The 19,227-nt window shown below is 48.0% G+C and overlaps 1 protein-coding gene across 3 annotated transcripts in view; it reads left to right on the top strand.

Moving 5' to 3' along the window:
* Window positions 1-974: 974 nt before the first annotated feature.
* The window catches only part of nlgn2b (neuroligin 2b), a 54,665-nt gene continuing 36,412 nt past the window's right edge, over window positions 975-19,227 (top strand). The window contains exons 1-2 of one of the 3 annotated variants that reach the window (XM_035535937.1): window positions 975-1,234; window positions 15,817-16,622. In XM_035535937.1, the coding sequence (XP_035391830.1) occupies window positions 16,148-16,622 (475 nt within the window). In that variant the 5' untranslated portion in view covers window positions 975-1,234; window positions 15,817-16,147. Of the gene's footprint in view, window positions 1,235-4,614; window positions 5,020-15,816; window positions 16,623-19,227 lie in introns of those variants that run through there. The other 2 variants (XM_035535938.1, XM_035535940.1) reach the window with 2 other exon arrangements.

The raw sequence follows: 19,227 nt of genomic DNA, 5'->3' as shown, positions 1-19,227 counted from the left end.
CACGCGACTCCGCGAGGAACACTTACAAGAGGTTTCTATCGCTTTAAAACTTTCTGACGTCACCCTGATGCAGGTTCACAAATTGAAGGGGGAAAAAAGGGAAAAAAATAAACAGATGGAGTCTAATTAAGTCCAGATATATGAACTGATGCAGTTTTACAGTGAAGAACATTGATTGACGTCATGTGCATGTTTTGTTCAGTTCTTGCGCCTCCAGTCTTTCGGTGTTTCGACACTTGGTCCAGTACCTACAGCCCAACATTAGGAGATGACAACTTGAACAGAGGAGACGCTAGTACTCAGTCGGCATCTTTCGCTCAGGGTTTCTCTCACTCTTTTAGTCTGTTTGTATGGAGAGAGAGAGAGAGAGAGAGAGAGAGAGAGAGAGAGAGAGAGAGAGTGATTGATTGATTGATTGATTGATTGATTGGTTGATTGATTGATTGATTCCGTAGTCTTCCTAAACTACACATCTTGTTGCAAAATGACGTATTAATGGATACCAGAATTGGAAATATATTTGAATGTAAAAGAATGACGCCTGTAAAGGTAAAGAACAAAATCAACTTCAGCGTGCTCTCTCTGCTTCAAGTACAGAGGAGGAGTCATCCATGAGTGTGAGAGAGGGAGGCAGAGTGGAGGAGAGAGGGAGAGAGGGAGCGAGCAGGCAAACGAGACGTCTGAGATCGTGCTCTTGGACTGTCTTCGTATATATTTCTCCAGAGAAACCGGCGTGCTTCGGCGACAGGGGAGGATGCCCCGGCGCGCCGCCATGGAGGGAAGACCGGAGGATTCATCCAGCTGAGTTAGAGCTAATGTGCCTTTGGTTTTGATCTGTTTTATTTGATCTTTTCCCACATTTTCCCTTAAGATGAAAATGTGGTAATCTGGAGCTGTCGGCGAGAGAGAGAGAGAGAGAGAGAGAGAGAGAGAGAGAGAGAGAGAGAGAGAGAGAGAGAGGGAGGGAAGGGTGTTGTCAGAAAGAGGAAAGAGAGAGAGGAGGGGGCATCGAGAGCCTTGCTTTTTTTGGAAAAGAGGAAGACAGACACGGAGAAGGTAAACTGATGTGAGAGAGCCTGCGCCACTTTTATGACGAACTGCCTCAAAAATAAATAAGTAAAAAAAAGTGATGCCGTGAACGCCGGCTACGCCACTGAGGTTTGCGAAGGAAAGACGAGAGAAACGGAGTCTGCGTTACGAGCCACGCATTACCGTCGGAAACCTTGACATTCTGGTAAGCGCTTTCCCCCTCTCCGCAATCCGTGTATCCTGGATGCGCGACGTGACCGACGCTGTTGCACGGGACTCGCGCGCGTCCGGGGCTCTGCACCGTCACCTTTGAGGATGGAGATGTTGTAATTACGGTTTCGCCGCAGAAATCGTATATGTGCGTCGTTGCTCCTGTAAATGGACAGGCGCGACCATCGGACCTAGCTGGCTGATGAGGACATGTCGATTAGCTTCTTCAGGCACGCTTGGCTGATACCCGTGGGTGCTTAATGCCGATATGTCATATCCGTGGATATTGTGGGGAATCACGACCCTATTCGTTTGCGAATCGAGGCAAAACGAAATGGTATCTCTGCGCTCGGCCTGATCGTGTTCACCGGCTGAGAAAGCCATTTACGCTCCTAATTGCGTCCGTTGCTGGATCCCCTGGCAACGTAGCGATTGATGTTTTATTTTATTTTTTTCACTTGAAAGATAACGTTAACGCGCTCTGAACGAGCGCGAAAGTCCGCATCCCGTCGCCGCCGCCTTGCGCAGAATGTTTAATGTCATTTACGTAAGTGTGAAATGTGAAAGGGTAATGCATGGCCCGATCAGACAGCCCGCCTAGCTACCATATCTGTCACATGCACTGCAAGACCCCACTCCCACGCTCGCGCGTCCACGCAGATGGATGCTGCAGACTCCGTGTAGTCCGCGAGGAGCTCTGACTGGTGACCGCGCTTTCCTATCCGGGCAGAACTGCACATTTATATGCTGGGTTGGTTCGGCACTGCGCAGTCAAAGGCAGGATTGAGTTCAAACAAGGGGGGCTCTGTTCTGCTGGCATTGGCCTTCCAGTTTTCTAGTGCAAGCACAATCTCGATCTCCATAAGATGTGACCAGTGTCTGACTTGGATGCTCCGCTGTGCTGCCCAGTGATCAGTAACCAGTCGAGTGTGCTCTGGGTTCTCTGAGAAGAGTGCTGGTAACACTGCTCTGGGTTCTGTGGGAGAGGTGCTGGTTGTACTGTGTTCTGGGCTCTGTGGGAGAGGTGTCGGTAACACTGTGCTCCAGGTTCTGTTTGAGAGGTGGTGGTAACACAATGCCTGCAAAACCTCCCTTCACCTATACTCTGTTGCAGTCTAAAAAAATGGATAACGGCTTTTGGCTCCTCAATATGGCTGTTTTGTTTGTTTATTTCTTATTTGTTTATTTTTAACAGTGTGTTTGGTTCTGGAAGGGGCTGTAAGCCGGCTCTGTAAATGCCTTTATCGGCTTGTGTGTTTATTTCAGTGGGATCTAGAGAGTGAAGCAAAAGGCCTCACTGTGGAAGCCCTAAACAGAGCAGTAGAGAAGCATGTCCATGACATTCTGACACAATGTGGCTGGGTGCTTCTCAGCAAATCACCAAAGTGAACAGTGGCCATACCACTACAGAACAAGGCTGTGCTAGTGTAGGACACCTGGAGCTCCCGAACGTGGGCCTGTTTGGGGGGGGGGGGGGGGGAACAAGGCTTCCTCCATCTGGACTTAAGTAAAATAAAAATCAATCGATGAATCAGAACAATCGGTACAGGTGGCACAGGAAGTTGGCTGGTGGTGAGAAGTTCAGAGGCCTGGAATAGTGAGGCTGGACATGTGCTTCATATGGTGCCTCAGACTGGCCATGTTAAACCGGGCACAGATCTGCTGCATGCCACGTATACGGATAGATTAGGGCACCTGCAGAATTGTGCCCTGGAATCGAGGCAAACGGCCTCCGTTAATCTCGTTAAATGGACCACAATGCTTTTAGGGTTTCTGCTCAAAGTGGCTGCAGCTCTGAGGAAGTAAGAAGACAGTTTGGGGGATTTATGAGGTAAGCGAGAGCGAGGCAGGAGGCTGAGAGCGGCCTCGGGACAGATGACGAATGTTGGGCATCGCAGTGTTAATTCGGTGGTAACCTCTACATGCACTTCCTCTGTGCTGTGTGCTACATGTGTTGTACTGGGGTAAAGATCTGCGCATGTGTGTGTGTGTGTGTGTGTGTGTGTGTGTGCGTGTGCGCATGTGTTCTGTTGACAAGGACTTCCATGGATTGCAGGGTTAAGTGTTGAGAAATGGCAGGAACACAGAGGGAGTCTTGCTTTGTGCTTCTTTCCAGAAGGGGACATTAGCTGTGTGACGCTCGACTTAAACCTCTAGTATGTGTAGTGCAGTTTGAGTTAAAGTAATCGTGCCATATTGGAGAGAGTGGACTGAGATATGTTTGGAATAAATTGGTCATATCGGGTTGATTTGCCAAGTTCAATAACAATATTGACTGGTATATACACCAGTCACAAAAATAATCTTTAACTTTCTTTCGTGCTCAAGGTAAAAAAAAATGTTTTTTGTTCCCACGGAATCTCGGCAGTGTGTTTTCCCATTGTTCCCTGATGCCAGCATACGACTACTAAATATACAGTTTGTTCCAAGGCGGTGGGCACACCCCTCTCCCTCACCTCTACGCAGCCTCTCCCCCAATTTATGCTGTGGGTGGGAAGATCATGGGTCTACTAGATCATTTATAAGCAATACGTTGGTGTATTACTAGCCCTTTGTGTCAGACAACTGATTGTATGCGCGTGGCTTGCGTAAGTTCCCTCCAGCAATGTGTGTGGTCGAGAGCGCTAACTTTGTCCAGATCTAAAGTCGCAGTGAGCAGCAGTGAAATGTTGAACACGTATGGTGAAGCAGTAGTGAAATGTCTAATATATATGCAGATATTAGATTTGTTATAGACTTGTGTTAAGAAGCTTTTGTTGAGGTTTGCCATTGGGTTTTCATTGTGCCTGTACCATTCTGTCCTATGCTGCCATGCGTAAATGGGGTCCCTGTAAGTTATCGTCATTTTGGTTATTAAGTTGGACGTGTGGCTCTGGGTTGGGACAGGGACAGGTGTGTTTATAGCTGCCTCCCCGCCTCCCCTCACACGGAGAAGAGCTCGCACTGCTCACCCCCAGCGGGGGCACTGCAGGCAACGAATCTCCCACTGAGCTGAACAGCCTCCTCGCATCAAAATCTGCTCTACAGCATCTGTGCATTATAGGCTGTGTAGAAATCCGGCACTGCCGAGGCCCTGGACAAACAGATTCGTCCCTGGGTACAGAATCGGCCGATAACGAGCCGCGCAGCCGCTAACGAGCGGCGGTTCTGTGGGAACGCCCTCGAACCTTTACCTGCAGAGGGCAGCGCATGCAGACGGCGGCGAAGCCCCGGGCTGGGGCCCGTGCAGGAGGAGGGTCTCCAGTGAAACAAAGCACATGCACGGCACGAATGGAGCACTCGGCGAGAACTCCTCCCCTTCTAAAAACTCCGGAGTCCGTGTCCACGTGCGCCAAGAGGAGCGGACGCGGTCGGTCTCGGAGAGGGAAGAAAAGGGCAGAGCGTCTGCCGAACTAGGTGTCGCTCCAGGCTGAAAGAACCACCAATCCCTAAAAAAATTAGGATTTATTGGGATGTAGCTGCATTTTAACCATGTCGGGGAGAAACGGCAAGCGACCGAACCTGTCGCATGGAAGTGTGCCGAGTCCGCGGGATCCGGCTGGGGCTTTTCAAAGAATAAACGATCACTTTGGTGTGGGGCAGGAAAGGCCCGGGGAGAAGAGGCATGTGTGAAGCAGACTTTTCCCTGCTGTTCTTGAAAAGCTTCTTGATTTATTCATTTGTTGGGAAGCCCGGGACGCAGCTGGACTGCACGGCTGCTCCAGGTTGGGGTCTGGATCAGGCCTGCAAAACGCAAACCAGAGGCTGTAGACGGACGGACACGTGGACAGGATGACGGAGGTGCTGACCGTGCAGATGTAATTCAACTTGATGTAAATCGTGTTGCTTGCCGAGGCCTGTCAGTTTACGTGTGCAGATGCTCTGGAGCAACACATCCTTCACATCCATGTCCAGATTTGGGAAATGCTTTCACCTACTAAGGCCCCATTTGTACTTTGCTTTGTCGTGCAGTCTGTATATGGATTTCCTGTCTGATTTTAGAAAAAATAAATAAATCATTTGTTGCTTTTACTTAAAATAGGAAGGCATGGGCTGCACTGAAATTGAGTTTTCTCTAAGAGCGTGCTTTGTGAGTGAAACGTGACCGCATCAGACAGACCAGCTAGGGGTTAGCCTCGATCACGTTATGTTCGAATCTCAGGTGGGTGTAAACGCAATCCGTACAGTGTGTTGGCATTAAGGAGAGAGTTGGGTTAAGTTAGGTTTGTTAGAGTAAATTCGGGTTGTTTAGTGTAGGTTATGATAGGGTAGATTAGGTTAGTTACAGTAATTTAGTCTTGTTAGGGTAGATTAGGCTGGTTACGGTAATTTAGGATTTTAGGGTATATTAGGTTAGTTACGGTAATTTAGTCTTGTTAGGGTAGGTTAGGCTGGTTACGGTAATTTAGTCTTGTTAGGGTAGATTAGGTTAGTTACAGATATTTAGTCTTGTTAGGGTAGATTAGGCTGGTTACGGTAATTTAGGATTTTAGGGTATATTAGGTTAGTTACGGTAATTTAGTCTTGTTAGGCTGGTTACGGTAATTTAGTCTTGTTAGGGTAGATTAGGTTCAATTTGTATCTTGGGTAATCTTCGTACAGTTAGTAAGGGGGGTGCGGTATTTGGGTTATTGCAGTTGGATAACAACGGTCTGATGTCCAACACGTCCACACGTTGGACTCGTTCATTATCCAGATAGCGATATTCACATACACATCATGTATTGAAGCAAAGTGTAAATGTGACCAAAGATAGAGCCACCCTCATTATATCATCTGAATGGCGTAAATTCACTGTTAAGAATTAATGACAGAATGTGTAATGTGTTCTATTTCTAGTGCAGCAAGCTTCCCCGAAGGTAAGCATCTGGCTTAGTGAATTATTTTTCACAGTGTAACGAGCCCTCAAAATGATATTAAACGTTCGGAATCCACCAGCAGGCTGCGTTTCCTGATGGTTCCACCGGATGCAGCGTAACGAGCGACTGTAAGGTCTCGTACTGACGCTCCGCGAGTTCATTTCAAGCCAATTATGGACGAGGTGATGATTTGCAAAATTGCGTATCGACCTCTAGTTTCGGCTCCGTCCCGCCCTGTTCTGGAGACGCGCGTTTTTTCTCGGAGTAATGACCGTGCCCTTCCCCAACAAACGCTCACGCTGTCTCTCATTGCTGCGTCTCCGGATCTGTTGATCTTGGGGATCTTAAGAAAGCCAGTGGCTGTGGAGCCAGTAGAGACCCCATTTGCTGTGCCCAACGGGCATGCATGTTATTCTGTGTGAGCGAGATGGGGTTTTCAGCATGGGGCAAAACACGCAGCCACAAAATGTTACACAAGACACACAGCAGCAGGGGGGCCATGTGTTTATTTAAACTGGCAGTCCGAGATACTTGTTTTGGAGAAGAATGCTTTCTTTGGCGTACTATCCCTTTCTTACCTTTTTTTCCTTCTTTAAAATAATGCTTAAAATAGTTTGAAAGTATTGGGTGTATAAAACTTGTCTACATGTGGCATTTGTAAAGATCATTTGCATCACTGACATGGTATTAAACACGTCAGTTTTCTTCACTATTCCGTGTTCTCGAATGCTCTTTTAACGGCGGTTTACCGATCGTAGTGTGTAATGCACAGGCACTGGAGACGCTGATTTGCCCTGACCTTTTAGTACGACGGAACTTATCACTCTGTAGTTTCGTCTTCTAAATGTTAATGCGCCTTGACTTACAGGTAAGATGAATAGGCAGGTAAAGTTATAACGAGGCGAGGGAACAGGGTTTAAAAACCTAGCACCAGTACATCGCTCTGTTCATCTGCAGTGCCATTAGAACGGCGTATTAAGTGTTATCCGGAAAGTTAAAAGGCGCCTCGTGCGGCGATGTGACTTCTTGTTGCCACTTGTATATTTCATTTTTATGTGGCTCACATAAATACCAGTAAACAGATACTGCATTGATTAAACGAGTCGCCGAGTGCAGATGATTAGCACCCGCACTTGCACAAGAAGCGACGTCACCCGCCACTGTCCGGAGTTGCAGCACGGGCCGGTTATTCAGCACCTCACAGCGACGGGGACGGACGCGTAGGCGCGCGGGATCCAGCAATAAAATCAACCTTTTTTTTTTTCTTTTCTTGTAGTTTGTCTCTCTGCCAGTATTTCAAAGCTGTGTTAGACTGTTGCACAACTATTCGGCAAGAAAGAGCTCAAATACTAAACGCTTTTCGATCACGGACTCGGAAGTCCAGGATTAGCACACAATTTGAGTGCGTGGCTTTTTTTTCGTTCCCACTTTCATCATTAATTCAGCGAGTCTCGGGTGCACTGTTCTCGAGCTGTGCAGTCGTTTCACGCAACGGATTTCGGAGCCGCTGATTTTTGCATCAGCTCTCCGTACTCACCCAGTCCCAGGTGACGGATCAGGTGTCGCTTAGACCGCTCTCGTACCGAACTTATTGAAGCACCGGCCGCGACAGACCTGGAAGCCCACGTGTCAGTTCAGGACAAGTCCGCGAGGCCGCTCGAGCCGTGTGTGTCTGCATGCGATCACGTTGCTCCGACCGTGTTAAACCGAGACACGGCTGAGAACATGCTTGAGCGTTATCTGAAGACGGGAATGCGACGGTATGAGGTCTGTAACCCGCCACTCGGCTTGACGGAGAGAAGGACGAGAGATCTGCCCTACACCGGGCAGCTGGGCACCTGGTTGGCAGATGGAAGGAAATTTAGGATGAAAAATCTCGGTCGTTAAACTAAGTCCTGCAGACTAAGTTCATATGAGCCCTCTGTGTCTGGCTAGCTCAAACAACCAGTTTATCACTGTAGGCTGCTCTGTGTATGTTTATGGATTTTCCCTCCTGTTTTCTCTCTCTCTCACACACACACACACACACAAGCCATGTACAATAAAAGGCGTCTACATGTCCCACGTCTGTTCCGTTCATATTTCTCTGTTTCCACACCTGTGTCTCTCTGGCCTGTTTTTGTGAGTGAGTGATTTATAACGGTAGAGTGGGGTCCACATGGACCTGTGGGTCAGCCTCCCCCCCCCCCCCCCCCCAGCCATCTCTAGTGGATCGTGCCAATCCGTAATTACTTTAGATGATGAATGGGGCCCATCCACATTAGTCTGGAGCTCACGCTAAACCAAGGCCCTCTGTCCTAAAGGCTCGTGCACACTTAGAAAAATGGCTCCCATGTCAGCAACAAGCGTATCCACAGTTCGCTGGTTCCTATAGCAGCCCTAACGCACACACACACATGCTGCTACACACTTCTACTTCATCGGCCAAGAAGAAAGTGCAGAAGTAAGAGGGAAGTAAGGGGTGGAATTGAAATGAGGAAGGACGCAGGCCATGTCTGTAGGATTCGGGCATCTGTCACAGATGGATTCCAGAAGCCAGTTGATGCCACTGTCTCCTGCTAATTCCAGCCGTTTACCATTTCACAAATCAAAAACCCCGAAGTACTGGAGTAATTGGGTATAAAATAAACTCCACTAACCAATGCCCCATCATTTTTAAGTGTGTCAGTAAATAAGCACCAAATAAGCACTTGCGCGCACACACACACACACACACACACACACACACACACACACACACACGGGCATGTGCGTATCTCTGGAGAATTTGGGCTTTTTGTTGGAGCTCTGCCTCTGTCTCTGAGCTGCTCTGTTAGAGGCAGTTATGCTGGCTGGTAGTGAGAGCCTAATCCCTCCCTGGGCGAGCTGGCCATGCGTTTAAGCACAGGAGAGCAGCCGTCGGGAGAACCGTCGCCTGCAGCCCGCACACACTTTCATCTGCCTCTGTGCTCACCGCGCTGGAGGACTGCAAGAGGGTGCAGGCTGGAATGTTCGTGTGTGTGTGTGGCGGAGAGAGAGGGGAAGTGTGTGTGCTATGCAGCGGAACTTGGCACTTGATATTACTGACTACGTATGATTTGGCAGACTGAAATTGTACAGGGCCTGGTTTTAATGATGCCACAGAGAGAGAGAGAGAGAGAGAGAGAGAGAGAGAGAGAAGGAACAGTCTGATTAGATGTTCTGCTCTTATCCTCCATGCTCTGCTCTTCACACACACCCAACCAGGCTCATCAATCATTCACATGTTTTTATTCATTATGTTTCTTTGACAGGGTAGCCTCTGCTGTTTTGAGAACTCTCTCCGTTCTGTGGTGATGTGTGGGGTGAGAGTGTGTGGCTGAAGTACGCGCCGTGTAGCACCGCACACTCCGCTCCCGTGTCCTCGGGTCAGCTTCTCCAAGCTCTAGAGCAGGTCTGCACTTTCAACGTGAACTTTAACTGGAGTCAATGCAGCTGGTGCACACACACACACACACACACACACACACACACACACGCGCGCACGGACATGTATGGACACACATACGTATGGCTCTGTGTGCTCTCCTTTACCCCAAGTGGCCTGTTTGAATGAGCAGCAATTAGTGTGATTCCACGTTACACATAACACACAGAAGACACAGAAGACATGCATAACACACAGGGGCACGCACATGCACAGGAGCCTGCCTTCAGAGCCAGAAAAGAAACCGTGGGAGCAGACAAGTTGGATATGCACCTGCACATGTGAGCACGCACACACACACACACACACACACACACACACACACACACACACAAAAGCAGGACGTGCACATAGACAGAGTGCACTGACTACTTTTGCTGTTACAAGCCTGACTGAAATGTGGCTGGTTACTGCAGCAGCTTTGCAGTGTGGCACAGATGTTTTGCCTTTCGCCTGGCTCACATCAGAGTCCAGCAGGCGACAAACAGAGCGTCTGTGTGCCGTGTGGTGTGGTGTGCTGGCTGAGTGTGGGGCGTGTCCGACGCAGCGTGGGGCGTGTCCGACGCAGCGTGGGGCGTGTCCGTCGCAGCGTGGGGCGTGTCCCCGCCGCCCGACGGGCATGCCTGGTGTTCCCGTGGGAAAGTCGCTCCAACAGCTCTCGCCACTTTCCGTAGCCAGTGTTCTAAATATTTAAAAGCGGCCCCGTCTCCATGGCGACACAATGATTCTCTGACCAGATTGAGACTGTGGGGTTTGGTGGTGGAGGTGGTGATGCTGTTGTTATTGTTGTTGTTGTTGTTTGTTTTGCTGCTGCTTCATGTCCATGTCTCCCTGTCCCGCTCGTTAACGTCTCTCCCACCTCCTACTTCATTAAAGGCTTCTTAATTTATTTACTTATTCGTGAGTATTGTTTATCCGATTGTGTTTTCTCGTGCTGGGGCTCGTTAAGACGAGTGGTTTTCCTGCAGAAAGCGTGAGGCTGTGGCCGTGCATCGTGAAGACAGCAGCGCCAGGCCTGTTGCGTACTTAACAAGCCACGGCGAAGTGAGCGCCGAGGCAGTAACATCTGCTCGACTTCCGCCAGGATGTTGCTGTCCAGAACCGAGTAGCTGAGAACACCTTCGACCGAGAATAACAGCAGGTTCCCTCCTAGCGTGGACATTACTGTGTGAAGTGCATTAGCTAGGAATAGATGTACTAAGGATGTCATGAGAGTCAAGCCAAATTAACCTTCCATCAGTATCGCTGTAAGGAAAGTCAGCGCACTGTGTGTGTGTGTGTGTGTGTGTGTGTGTGTGTGTGTGTGCATACTTAGGTAGGAGCACTTGTATATGAGCAGCACTTCAGTTGGTTTCCTTAGCACCTTAGCGCTTGATGCTTTTGAGTGGTGTTCTGTGTGTGTATCTGGGAGGAGGGGAATTTTCACCACAGGGTTTTAGTCGTGGGGGTTCATTAATGGGAGAGGTCGAGCTGTCCTTTACCCCGGCCGCCATTCAGAGCGGAGGTAGGTTTAGGGGGCGTGTCGGGGCTGGGGGAGGGGTTTGAGGAGGGGCCATGTACGGCGTGAGTGACCTGCCAGCTAAAAAAGACAAAATTGAAATATGGGCAAAAATCCAGCGGTGTGTGGCATGGAGGCACAGCCCTGCAGGGGGCGCAACGTGGCACTAAGCACTCGGATCCGGAAAATACAGGACCCTACAGTGCTGGCATCCAATGCACACCTCACTGATGGCTTTATTCCTCTAAGAAAGTCTTCCTCACGCATGAAACCAGACTTGTTCATTTTTTTTCCTACTCTTTGGGTTTGATATTAAGTGTCTGAACCGTATGCCATTGTTAAGTTGGTTTCCCAGGGCTCGCAGGCACTAAAAAGCCCCACTAATCCAATAACTCGCCTCCGTTCCTACCACTGACTTAGAGCAGGCTGAATGCGTTTGCTGTAAGTCGGCCACGTCTGGCGGACCGGCGTGTGGACGTACGTCAGGATGTTCCCACGAGCGTGCGGGCTGTGTGCATAAAAGAGGCGTCCTCGGCTCCGAGTCCACTTGGCGGCCACTGATTGGTTCTCGAGAGGTTTTCCTGCGATTCTGGCCAGTGTTGAGCATCCGGCAGCCACACCGGTGCCTGTGGAAGTTGGAGGAGATCCACTGAGAGGGGTTGAAGGTGGAGGCGGGTGCTGACCAGAGCTGGTCACACTTCCCCTAGGGCTGTAGTGGACAGCGCCAGCCAGCTCCACGACTCTGGGAGTGGATGGAGAGTTACAACTTTATAGTTATTGCACACAATGCTACTGTGCTACTCAGGCACAGATGCTCTGCCCACACAGACAGGGAGAGTCTGATATATGTATATAGATTGCGTTAACCTGGCTAAATCGGTGCGATTCTGCCAGTTGCATTTTGATTGGCTGTCTACATGCAGTTCCATGCGGCGGTTCGTACTGGTCCGATGTGAATCAGAGTTTTGTTGTTCCAGCTCAGTTCAGCCTTAGCAAACAGTTTCAATAGTGAGGTAAAATGAGCCTTTCAGAGCAAGATGTATCCATGGCACTGGAAAAAAAAACAAACTGTGAAGTCCATGGCAGCTCATCATTAGACATAATTCAAGAGTTTCACTAAAGCAGTTAGATATAAGACAGACAGACATCTTTGCCAACAGGCTATGGGAAAAGCCTCATATTTCAAGCATGGTCTGTGAACAGGACTTCGATTCTGCTGGTTGTGGGTCTCCTTCGGAAATACATCACAGAGTCATAGTTGTGGCTTACGCAGGGGAAACCGAAGAGATGGAAGCTGACATCCAAACGATTTTAACGTTGCATTCGAAAGTCCCGCCAAGAAGCGAAGGAACGTGCCACAGGCTGACGTTTACTGCGGACGCCTTTCGGACCGTTACGTTTCCGCCGGAGGCCATTTGTGTTGCTGCTCCGTTTTCAAGCTCGCATCCCGCTATACATCACGCCTAAACAGCGGCCTTGCGGTTTTGGAAATCCCTGCAGTAGTAATCAGTGGAAATCCCTGCAGTAGTAGTTGGTTCTTGGCCACTTTAAGTCGAGGAAGATGCCAGACTCTCCCCCGAGAGACTGGCAGTGCGAGACTAACTACAGATGCTGGACCCCATAGGGCGGGGACGCTAAACCACCGGGGTCGGAGTGTCCAAGGGTGTTATGCTGTGAAAGGTTATTGGCGGTTTTCTGACACCAGGTGCGTGAAGTGGGCCAGCGATGACGGAAGTGATGGGCATTTTGATGGACGGATTTCGCTTGACTTGTGCTGTAATGGCATGGGTTCATGAGCTGTGTGGAATTACGACTTCCCCTGGGTCATGGGATATAGCCAAAGCCAGGGTTAATGTTGCCTCTCTGCATGGTGGACACGGGGCTACACTTAAGGAGTAAGTAACAAAAACAAGTAGTTTCAGGCAGAAAAAGAGAGCTTCTGGACACGCACACACACAGACATACACACATACTCTAGTAGGTCCCCATTAGGGCCCTGTTTGCTCTGAGTGTTTTATTGGCATATTCACCCAGACAGCACCATATCCATAGCTCATCACTACTGTTCCCCTGGGGCTCTAGATCTGTGCTCACTCAGCCTTACACACACACACACACCCACACATGCACACGTGCAGCCCACACACACACACACACACCATCACCACAAAACATTGATTTTTAACTTAACCATGCACTAATACAAACCATCTCCCTAGAAATACTAGTTATTGTGTGTGTCTGTGACTCTCTGTCTCTCGGTGTGTGTGTGTGTGTGTGTGTGTGTGTGTGTGTGTGTGTGTGTGTTGAACGAATAATCATGCCTGGCATCCCATTAGCAGTAGGAAGCGTACCGTGGCTCTTAAGTGAAGGGCGAAGTAAGTGCATCCTCTCACTGAGCAATTGCTTTTGTGTGGGCTCCAGAGAACCACAGAGCAGATCGCCTTTCTCCACCCTTCTCCACCAGCTCTGCCTCAGTCAGACACGAGTCACCTGACCGCCTCACCACTGACCAAGTCTTTCCGCTGCTCACCCACGGGCCGAGTCTCGTGTAGTTCAGTAATACGGCAGCACGTGGGCACTTTACAGGCTGTTTACAAATGTTAAGAGCCTCAGTGCCCTCAGTTGTGAGAGAAATTATGCCAAAAATTTCATCTATCTCACGTGATCTGGTTTGAATACATTTGGGCAAAATATGGAAATAAAACGCCTTTTTTTTGTTTGTTTGTTTGTTTGTTTAATTCTTTGATATGGTGCTTTCAAGGCCGTGTGTACTTTCATGTTATTTTTATACGCTTAGAAGTTCTGAGCATTCATTGGCTGTCTTGTTAGCGTATCACTAGTCTTTGTGTGTGTGTGTGTGTGTGTGTGTGTGTGTTTTAATGGTGGGGGGGGGTCAAGATCCCCCCCAAAAAATGCATATTTATGAAGACCAATTGCAAGCTGCCAGCAATGAATCTCTGACCTTAATTGTGTCTTATAAATATACATGTATTATTTCATCACACACACACACACGCATGCACGCACACACACACACACACACATTAAGGAACATCCTCCTAGAATGAAGCTGCAATACATATCTACCTCACAATGTCATGCATACCTTTTAATGTAATTAAACACAACACTACCCCATGAATTTAAGATAAAAGTTTACATCTCATTAGTATGACTCATTTCATGATTCCTAATGTATGATGTAATTCGTATTTCATGACTTATATGATGTAATTCATATGTTTATTACACCAGAAATTGTCGTCGTGCCAAGGTGTGTGTATGCATGAGTTTGTGTGTCGGTGCCTCTCCCAGAGATCACACACTTTTGGATTAAACTTAAACTAAACGAAACGAGTCAGTGATAGCTTCACTCTCAATGGCTTTCTGCAATCTCCTAACCCTTGACCTCCTCCTTGGCCAGACCACTTTTGTGACCTGGTGTGTATCCAGTGACCAGAGCAGACGATTCACTGATTGAATGTGTACTGAATGGGTCCCTGTTTGAGTGTGTACTAAATGACCCACTGATTGAGTGTGTAATGAATGACTCACTGATTGAGTGTGAAATAAATGACTCACTGATTGTGTGTGAACTGAATGAATCCCTGTTTGACTGTGTACTAAATGACTCACTGATGGTGTACAGAATGATTCACTGATCGAGTGTGAACTGAATGATTCCCTGTTTGAGTGTGTACTAAATGACTCACTGTTTGAGTGTGAACTCAAGCTGACTCGCTGATCGAGTGTGTGCTGAATGTTCACAAGTGGAGTCACTACATAGCCATACAATGTTCTCTATATACTGGTTTCAGAAGTGCAGACTCTTCAGTTTGGTGAGCCATGGTGACTTGCTGGTGCTGTTTTCACTTCACTTGTGAAGCAGCACCGCTGAGGTCTTTATGCTTGTCACTTTACTACAATGTGAAAATGACAGTTTAGCAGTCACTGGCCCATGCTCTGTCCAGACAACACTGATCCAGCCCTGAATAGCCATTAAACATTCCATAAGATGCAAATTTCAAATATTCATCATTATTAATGTTATTCTAATATTATTTATCCTATTGAAATTTTTATTTTCAAGTCAGCAAGTCACAGTCTAGATTGGGCTGTCAAAACAAGAATTTGGTACTGAGACAGGATGCAACATATAGATTTTTGGTTTAAAATGTGTAGCAAAGGCAAAACATCAAACTGGCCAAAGGTACAGGTTGCCCTCTGCCGTCTTTCCGATTCCCTGGAGTGTGTTTCCCTTCGAGTCTCAGACGGTCAGTGGCACGTTCAGTGGGGTCTTTCTCACACATCCAGGATGCCCCTCGCTGTGCCAGCGAACCCGTGCTGGGAGCAGGAACCAAGAATCCAGAGCAGTAGTAGTAGTGGGGGGGTGGGACGAGTTATGGTGGACGCGCGGGTTCACGCTGCCTTCCAGCAGGGGTTTGGTGCTGCCGTGTCCTCTGATGAGGGAAGGACACTGGGCGGCGTGGACTATGTTTAGCACCCACACCTCCCCTCCTGACGTGCAGCAGGGAGGGTGTGACGTCTCCTACACATTTCACCTCCAAAGTCAGAGATGCTGTCTGACACTGTCTGCTCAGATGAGAAGCCGCTTTAAAAAAAAACTACAGAACAGTGATTGAACTTTTTTTGGATCGTTGTTTGTAAGCATGTACCTAGTTTCTCTGGGATTAGTTAATAAGTATGTTTTATACTTGGCTCATTCTCTTCTTCCTCTCCCTCTCTCTCTCTCCCTCTCTCTCTCTCCCCCCCCCCCACTTTTCTCACTGCAGGAAGCTGATGAGAAGATCATGAGAGGATGCACGGTGCAGTAACGTCAGCATGAAACACTTCAACACTCTGTGTCAGACCTCTCCTGTGCACCTCTAGAGACAAACATACGCACACACTCGCGCGCACATACCTACACACACACACACACACACACACACGCACGCGCACACACACACACACACACACTGCTGTATTCCAGCACGCACACCCCTTAACCCCCCCTCCCCAACCCTTCCTCTCAGGGCTGCTAGGAACCATTCTCCTCTCTCTTTCTGTCCCCCGTCCGACGTCTGTTGCCGTGGCACCACGCGCCCCTGCGCGCGCGCGGGCATGTCTCTGGCAGGCGTGACTGGGCGCACGCGCCCGCGCACGCGCCAGCCGTGGGACGTGGACCTATTGTGGCTGGCAAGGCTGGCGCTGTGCTTGGCGCTCTCCACCTGCCAGAGGGTGGAGCTGGCCGCCTCCAGACACCCCGTCGTCTCCACCGCCTACGGGAAGCTCCGCGGCGTCCGCAAGGAGCTCAACAATGAGATCCTGGGCCCCGTAGACCAGTACCTGGGCGTGCCCTACGCCACCCCGCCCGTGGGCGAGCGCCGGTTCCAGCCACCCGAGGCGCCGGGCTCCTGGCAGGACATCCGCAACGCCACGCAGCTGCCGCCGGTGTGCCCGCAGAACATCCACGGGGTGCTGCCCGAGATCATGCTGCCCGTCTGGTTCACAGACAACCTGGATGCCGCTGCCACCTACGTGCAGAACCAGAGTGAGGATTGCCTGTACCTCAACATCTATGTACCCACAGAAGACGGTGAGTGCAGTGCGTACACACACACACACACACTTACATACACACAAGCATATACTCAAATATTTCCTCCCACACACATAATACCACCCAGTGAATTCACACAGACACACACACACACACACACACACACACACACACCCTCACCCAGTAGCATACTCACTCAGTTCTGAAGGTGTGTGTGTGTGCAGAGCAGAGAGCCATTTGATCAGAAGTTAATCATGTGCAGCCTCTCTGACTCCATTCCCCTTAACTGGGCTACATGAGCCTTACTGGCCATTAAAAGGGATCTGAGCACATCTCGAGCGCATCTTGAGGCTGTCGAGCTCCATGTCTGGGTCCTGACCTCCTCTGCCTCGTGTCTGGTGCCGGGTTATGCCAGCCATGCCAGAAGGGTCCACACACCTACCACACTGGATGAGGTTGCTCAAAAATGGGGCTGATTCTGATGTTTTTTCATGGTTGAAGTGTGTGTGTATGCGTATGTGCGTATGGTGTCATCTTAGTGTGTGCACGTGTGTGTGTGTGTGTGTGTGTGTGTGTGTGTGTGTGTGTGTGTGGTAAAAGCACTAACCGGATCTGTGGAGATAAGTCTGTCATTAGAGAGATGAGCACACTTCTACAAACATATACCCAGGGGATCTCTAAAGAATGATACCACTTAGCCACACTCATCATCTTAGTGTGTGTGTGTGAGTGAGTGTGTGTATGTGTGTGTGTGTGTGTGTGTGTGTGTGTGTGTATTGTGTTTCCATGTTCATAGAACTATTTCACTTTTGGTGGTTAATCATCTCTCTTTGATTTGTTGGCATACATTTATTGTGCTCAGTCCTACACAGCAACACAACACAAGACCTTTCTTTTTAAATTTTTTTACAAGTACATGGTGTTAAATAACATTTTGTGTACTGCTGCTAGCTGTAGGCTGGTATACTGCCAAGTAGCAGTTTCACAGTTCACTCACATATCACTCATAGTGACGGCAAGTTTGATTAATTTTCCCCAACGATTCATTTCAACTGTCCATTGTAAAGAATCACTGGTCTGGTTAGACCTGTTCGTTTGTGCTCACGGGAGAGGGCCCTTGCGCTCATACAGGTTAGAAACACCTGAACTGTTCCATTAACACACGTACCTGCATGTCGGATGTGTGGGAACTTGGGTAGCAGCATGTGTAGCCTTGGTTTACTTGGATTTACAGTTTGTACCTGTTTTCAAAACCTTGTGTTTAATAATTCTCCAAGCGATTACATTTTCCAAATTAAAAATGATGAAAAATTGGAGAAATCTGTCCTACTGTAGTTTGTTCATGAATGCAAATGCAGCTCTCACTCACAATTTTACCCAAAAAAATGCAAAGTTTGGCAAATGTGAATGTATATGTATGTGTGTGTGATAGGTTACGGTAGCTGGTTAGAGTAACGCATCATCTGTGCTTTCTGGACTCCGCTCTCGAGTGTGTCATAGAGGTGAACGTGATGGGTCCTGGTTCGCGCGGCCCAGTCAGAGTTTGTTGATAACATTTAATTCAGGAGGTAGTCGGACCTGGCTTGTAACTGACTCACTTCCTCACGTTTAATATAGATCGCCACATAGGGGTGCTGCTAGCACTGAAATAGGTTTGGCGCTTTGCCTCAACGACACTGGGTGTGTAATGATATCATTATTATTATATCTTTAGCTAGATGCCCAAGCAGACTTGTGAAACAACTTCACTAGTTCATTAAAAAGCAAAGGTTTAAAAGAACAAGTCATTCGCGAGTCGGACATCATTATCAACACTTGCAGATTTCAGATCCTTCTGGCCAACCAGAAATTCTATGGCACAACTATAGAAATCGAATTTTATAGAACCGTTTCACGTTTGTCTTCGCTTGTGCTGCACGTTTGAACCGTGGTGTCCATCTTGGAAGCGGAAGGGTTTGTTTTCGGACACGTTCAGATCAGTATGTTTATATAATACAATAATTTTTAAAATGTAATGCTAGCTATAGCAGGTCAAGGTTTCGCCATGTCACGCTTCTGCCAGCAACCTTGGTCCGCCTTTGAGTATCTTATACTCATGTTCAAAGTGCCTGAAATCTGACATTAGATATTAAGTTGTTGGATATATTTCATTGCAGTCATTAGATTAAATTGCCCCCCATGTATCCCTGGGTGATGTTGTGTATTATTAAATAATATAAAATTATATATATAGAAATCAGAGTGCTTTTTATATTATGAAATAAACAGAAAAAAATGAATGTACATGACAAGGAATGCATCCTTCACTACCTACCCAAGATTTAGAAAGAGCTTTTTGTCTGAATCTTTCTGTTTTGGTAGACATCATTGTTAGAGATCTTTCTGTTTTGGTAGACATCATTGTTAGAGATCTTTCTGTTTTGGTAGACATCATTGTCTGAGATCTTTCTGTTTTGGTAGAGATCATTGTCTGAGATCTTTCTGTTTTGGTAGACATCATTGTTAGAGATCTTTCTGGTTTGTTAGACATTGTTAGAGATCTTTCTGCTTTGGTAGAGATCATTGTCTGAGATCTTTCTGTTTTGGTAGACATCATTGTCTGAGATCTTTCTGTTTTGGTAGACATCATTGTCAGAGATCT

Source organism: Electrophorus electricus, chromosome 17 (genome assembly GCF_013358815.1).
Source record: "Electrophorus electricus isolate fEleEle1 chromosome 17, fEleEle1.pri, whole genome shotgun sequence".
Classification (NCBI taxonomy): Eukaryota; Metazoa; Chordata; class Actinopteri; order Gymnotiformes; family Gymnotidae; genus Electrophorus; species Electrophorus electricus.
This window is presented reverse-complemented; position numbering and strand designations above follow the sequence as displayed.